Raw genomic sequence first — 5,767 nt, 5'->3', positions numbered from 1 at the left:
AGAGTTTTAAATAATTTTAAGTTTATCCAAACCTAAATTGAAGAATGTCATTCAAAAAATTTAAATTGGAAATGTTGCTTAAATATGCCATTTTATCAACTTTTTGACGTTAAAAATAACACAAACAATTCTTAAAAGCCTATATATATTATGATTTAGTGATGAAATCGAAAATGGCTTAAATGTGTCTCCTAAGTAATGAAAGCATGTATGTCCACTAATTCTATATTCAGTTTGGGATTCCGAGAAATTTTGTTTAACCAAAAGAGCAATCTCTTCAAAATTCATAAAAATTTCTTTAATACTTTCATATTTCATTTGAAAATTTACACCATTAAATTAGTTATATTCAGCAAAATTCTATTAAAATTGTTAAGATTTATAAGGAGATCCAAATACGAAATTTTATTTTCCAAGAATTTTTATTCGAAAAAATTCATTGCAAATGAAATAAATATCAAGCGAAATTGTGTAAAAAATTCATAAAATGCCTTTAATGCGAGCACAAGCAAGCAAGACAATAGAATATAAAAATAAGATATAAACATTTTCAAAGGTCTCATTATCATATATATTTATTAAAAATAAATTTAAAAAAAATTTAAAAGTTTGAAATGTTTAATTATATATATATATAGTTATACACGTATATAAATCCATATAGAAAGATATAATAAATACATATAATAACGGGTAGATATTCTAAATTTAGTTTGTTATAATAGATAATAATAGGCGGATATGGATATAGATTGCCGCCAGAAATGAGAAATCTTAAACGGGAACTGAGGGTTTATTGTTTAAAAGTTGCGCGCAACCCAATCTTCTTCTGATCGCAATCTTAAAGCTATTGGTTGCAGGCGGTTTGTTTTCAGTCAATATCATCAAATCGATCCTTCTTGCCTCCTCTGGTTCCTGATTGTTTTCTGAGAAATTTGATTGTATTTGGATCCCCCACTCTGTTTTCGCTGAACCTCATCAATTTGATTCTGCTTTTTGACATCTCCGCCATTGGCTTCTTCTGATTCTGAGATCTGTGCGATTTTCCTCTGGTTCTTGATTGAGTTTTCTAAGAAATCTGATAATGTTTGAAACCGGAACCCTATTTTCGCTCAATCTCATCTATTCTTCTTCTTGGCATCTTCTCCATGGGCTTCCTCTGATTGTAAGTTTCCTGAGAGATCGATTTGTGCCTCCTCTGGTTCGTGCCTCTGTTCTTGATTGAATTTCCGGATTCCGATCATGTTTGAATCAAGAACTGGGCGAAGTATCATGGATATGGCCAAGGATTCCGCTTTTTGACATCTCTGCCATTGGCTTCTTCTGATTCTGAGATCTGTGCGATTTTCCTCTGGTTCTTGATTGAATTTTCTGAGAAATCTGATCCTGTTTGAATGCGGAACCCTATTTCGCTCAGTCTCATCAAACCGATCCTTCTTCTCGGCACTTTCCCCATAGCCTTCCTCTGATTCTGAGTTTTCTGAGAGATCGATTTGTGCCTCCACTTGGTCGTGCCTCTTCTGGTTCTTGATTGAATTTCTTAATTCCGATCATGTTTGAATCAAGAACTGGGCAAAGTATCATGGATATGACCAAGGTGGCAGCCGAGAAGGCCAGAGACATGGCAGATGAGTTCTTCAAGCTTCAAAACATAGACATGGCTATAAAGCACCTTACGGCAGCCAAGTATTTCAACCCAGAACTCCCTCACATCGATGATTACTTCACAGCATACAGAGTACACCAGTTAGCGGCAAACAAGAAAAACTGTTGGTATGAAATACTTGCCATCAAAGATTTCAATGTAGACGCTGACACAATAAAGAATCATTACAGAAGAATGGCCTTAATGGTTCATCCTGACAAGAACCCCTCTGTTGCTGCTGAGGGCGCGTTCAAGTTAATTAAGTCCGCTTTGGACGTGTTGGGCAACCCGGTGAGAAGAAAGGCATATGATGCTACAATAAGTTCTGAATCAAGGTCTAACCCTTCAAAAACAACATTTGCTACTCCGAATACGGGTTCTCCTTCTACTTCTGGCGCTTCATCATCATCAAGAAAACGTGCATCATCTTCTTGGGGTCATATTCACATTGATCCAGTAAGCCCTAGCCCTTCAAAATCTAATCCGTCGAAGGTAACTGTGGTTCGTTGTAAAAACGGTAAAATGCAAATACGCCGCTTTTATCTGAATGCGGGGGAGGAAGTCCGCATTCACTGAGCCTTATCCTCACAGGTACAAAAGTCTTTCTTGTGAATAGAAACGTAGATTTTTTTTTTTTTTCTTATGAAACGGATTATTAGCCAGAATTGGGAATTTTTAAGCCGGGGATACTAGGTATTTCAGTATCTTAATTTTTTGCTCTCTAATAGAGATTTTAGAGTTAATATCAATCACATCACTGCTGTTTTTGGGTTTCCACTAATGATAGGGTTAAATCAATTCCTAAAAAGACAAGAATGAACAATATGTTAAGCCGGTAATCTTCTAAATTGAATAATTCAAGCGCTTCCATATCTACTTGTTACTTTACTGCATAATCAATTTTTCCATGGGGCATAGTCGATCATGTTTGTTGTTTTTGCCCTTTTTTTTTTTTTTTTGGACTGTTTTCTTTTGCAGGATACTTCTATTGGCACCCTTTTGCTATAAACTTTTGAACTGCACTAATTAAAGTTTTTTGCAGGTCGGCATTTGAATACTTTTGGGGTTGCTAGTTTTTCTGTTTAGCTTATCTGCTCCGAGCTCCAATGTTCTTTCAATAGCGGCCTGAATATCGACTGAGCCTCATCCTCCTCTTCATCCTCTTCCATTGACAGGTACAAATTCTTTCTTGCTAACAGATGTGTGGACGAATGAGCTGCTGTAGTTAAGCATTTTTGCAGGTTTTTTTGTTGCTGGTGGCTTCTGAATATTTTGTTATGCCTGAATTTGAGCCTATATAACTGATGCTGTTGGGGTTGCTAGTTTCCCATTTTGCTATGAGTTCTGTTGCTGATTGCCATTTAGTTTCGTTCTTAATTTTGTGTACAATTGATTCTTTTTGTCGGCTGCTTGCTTAGTCGAGCTTGCTGCATGCTGGTGTATTTTCATATTAGGCTTGTTTTTAAGTTTCTGGTTGTTTCCCTTCACACTTCTCTGTTGCAAGCATTGTTTTCGGTAGGCCCTCTGTGAGTTGGTTGAAAATATTTTACGCTTCATTGTCCACAATTCGGCATTAAATTCATTTGTTTTCTAAATTGAGGACAATGTGCTTCTTAAGGTTTGGGGCAGGGGATTTATTTGTTTGGTTTAGTTGGTCTTTGTTCATATCAGTGAAATTTTTGAATCTTTGTTTTGGCTTCAAAAATTATTTTTCTTATGATTGATACTTTTCCAAAAAATTTCTTTTCAAGATGCAAGATAGTTTAGATATTAAGGATATTTTTGTGCCTAATTTTCAACCTCAGGATGTTACCAAGGTTTTGATTGAGAAAAATTGAGCATATTCTTTAATTTTCATTATCATTGTAGAATGCATTTCTTGCTGAGATTTGAGCAAAGTTTTAGGATGATTTAATTAAGGGATTTAATTCTATGCGGTTTTTATCTTTTAGAGGTTAGTCCTAAACAGGGTTTAAGTAACAGAGCAGTAAAGTATTGTGCTTAAATGTAAAATTTACTCCTGTCTACTCCTATGTTTTGAGTTATTGAGTAACTAGGAGCAGGCATGTGCCCCATGTGTGTTTTTACGTCAAAAGGTAGCTTAAGATATGAGTATGTAAAACACTCTAGGTCATGAAAAAGCTGAGTAACCGGGTGCGGGCATCACCAATGTGGGTATTCGCGTCAAAAGGCAAATCAGACTTAGGGAAGAGGGAGTAAATAGCAAAAGGAAAAAAAAAATAAAAAATAAAAAGCTCTTGTTGCTACTTTTGTTTGTAGTAGCCGAAGGAAGATGAATGCCAATTTAGTTTTATGTCTCTTAATCACGTTATTCCTAAAGCTTGCAAAAATCGAAAGTTGGATGTTCATTTGAATTTGAAAAGTGGAAAGGAAAGTTTGTGTTTGATCATCTTAGTTTGAATCTTGTTACGTTTTGAGGCGGAAGAGACCGTGCATTAATTTGCTTATATCCTAAGTTTATCTTGTGTTTTATAGAAGAGGTTTTAGGAAAAGGATCAATAAATCTTACTTGTTTTGTTTTGCTTGAGTACAAACAAAGATTCAAGTTTGGAGGAATTTGGTGTGAGCAAAATTGTAAGTGTTTTCTCTAGTTTTCCATAATGATTGTGATGATGTTTGTCTGAGTTTAGCAGGTTGTTAATGATTCTGTTTGTGGTTTCAGCAAGGTCAAGGATTTTCTTTCTATTGGTTCTGTAGACAAGCTTGCAAGGGTAGCCATCTTACTGTTTGGGAAAACATTTTACTTTCTATTTTGCTTTCTGATGTAACAGACCCAGGTTTTTTCACTTAGCTTATTGGGTCCTAGGTTGGGTGTATGGGGACCTTGGGTTAGTTTGGATCTATTAAGCTAAGTTTTTCCTGGTTTTTTCAATTAATAAAATTACTTTGACATAGTTTTACACGGTTTATGAGTTAGATTTTGCTACTGCTTTTGTTGTATTTATTGTGCGTGCCATCTTTTAAGAAGGTCGATAAATCTGATAAATGATTCTTTTGAAGGATTTCACTGTTAAAAGTAAAAACTTTAAGATTTTGAAAGGTTTAATTATGTATATTCTATTTGAAAATTTAATTTTTAAAGTATATCCAATCAAAATAGAATTAAATATTTAAAAAATCAATTTAAAAAATAAAAAATGAAAATTTTCAAATGTCTCATTATTGTATGTATTTATTAAAAAAATAAATTTTTTAAAAAAATATATAAAATTTTGAAATTCTTAATTATCTTTATGTATTTATTTAAAAGATAATTTTATTCATATATCAAATCAATTAATAAAATATAATTTTCTATCCAATCAACTAAAAAAAAATATTATTTTCTAATTGGCTACGACTAATGTTATTTTAAAATATTTCAAATTTCATTAAAAGTGGTATCAAAAATTCTATTATCCCTTGTATTTTCACATTTTTATATAGTATATATGTGTTTATTTAAAAAATAATTTCTATACATATATCCAATCAACTAATAAAATATAATTTTCTAATTACCTATACTAAGGTTATTTTACAAATTGACGGCCAGTCCATAAAATTTTGTTTTCAAAATTTGTTTCCACTGCGTTACTAATTTTTAATGATATATTTTAAAGTACATCGATTTGTTTGGAACTTGAAAGTATAAATTGAAATATGTCTAGGTTCAATGCATTAAGATGTTTTGAACATTTGTTAAATACCATATCTGTTCTGTAATACTTGTCACATTTGTGGTTTCAAAGAGTAATAAATATTTTTTTCTATGTTTACTTTTTGTACATGACCAATAATTATTATTCAATTTAATAGTTTTCTTAGAGAATTAGTATTAAATTAAGAGCAATATGGACAATTTACTCAATAGTTTATTATAACTTAAACAAATTTAATAGTTTTCTTAAAGTACATGAAATTTCAAATGTGATAAATTTTATGAAATAGAGGCAGTTTGTTACAGTACTACTTATGATAATATCTTTAAGTTCTGGATAGATGTTGATAATTTACATATACATATTACTCCCTCCATTCCTAAATTTTGAGTATTTCACGTCCTTTAAGAAAATCATTCAATTTGTCTAAATTAGAATAAATTATTGAATGAATTGATCA

General features: G+C 32.2%; 1 protein-coding gene across 5 annotated transcripts; it reads left to right on the top strand.

Annotated features, from left to right (window-relative positions):
• Nucleotides 1-718: 718 nt before the first annotated feature.
• Nucleotides 719-4,568, top strand: LOC105635602 (hypothetical protein). Of its 5 annotated transcripts, XR_016322291.1 has the most exons (4): nt 719-2,236; nt 2,688-2,820; nt 4,206-4,240; nt 4,329-4,568. XR_016322291.1 is itself a non-coding variant. In XM_012218683.4 (2 exons), exon 1 carries the CDS (start codon nt 1,553-1,555, stop codon nt 2,219-2,221), a length of 669 nt encoding a protein of 222 aa, XP_012074073.3. In that variant the 5' UTR covers nt 719-1,552; the 3' UTR covers nt 2,222-2,236; nt 2,688-4,568. The 5 variants fall into 5 exon arrangements, 1 of the variants encoding a protein (XP_012074073.3); XR_002284508.3 differs by lacking the exon at nt 4,206-4,240; XR_002284507.3 differs by having other exon boundaries at nt 4,206-4,568.
• Nucleotides 4,569-5,767: the final 1,199 nt, after the last annotated feature.

This window comes from Jatropha curcas, chromosome 8, assembly GCF_041381405.1.
Source record: "Jatropha curcas cultivar XTBG-Jc1 chromosome 8, XTBG_Jcur_1.0, whole genome shotgun sequence".
Classification (NCBI taxonomy): domain Eukaryota; kingdom Viridiplantae; phylum Streptophyta; class Magnoliopsida; order Malpighiales; family Euphorbiaceae; genus Jatropha; species Jatropha curcas.
Note: the sequence above shows the minus strand (reverse complement) of the source record. Positions and strands in the feature narration are given on the sequence as shown.

Coding starts and splice junctions, on each gene's coding strand:
- LOC105635602 (XM_012218683.4), top strand. CDS start 1,553: ATGTTTGAATCAAGAACTGGGCAAAGTATCATGGATATGACCAAGGTG.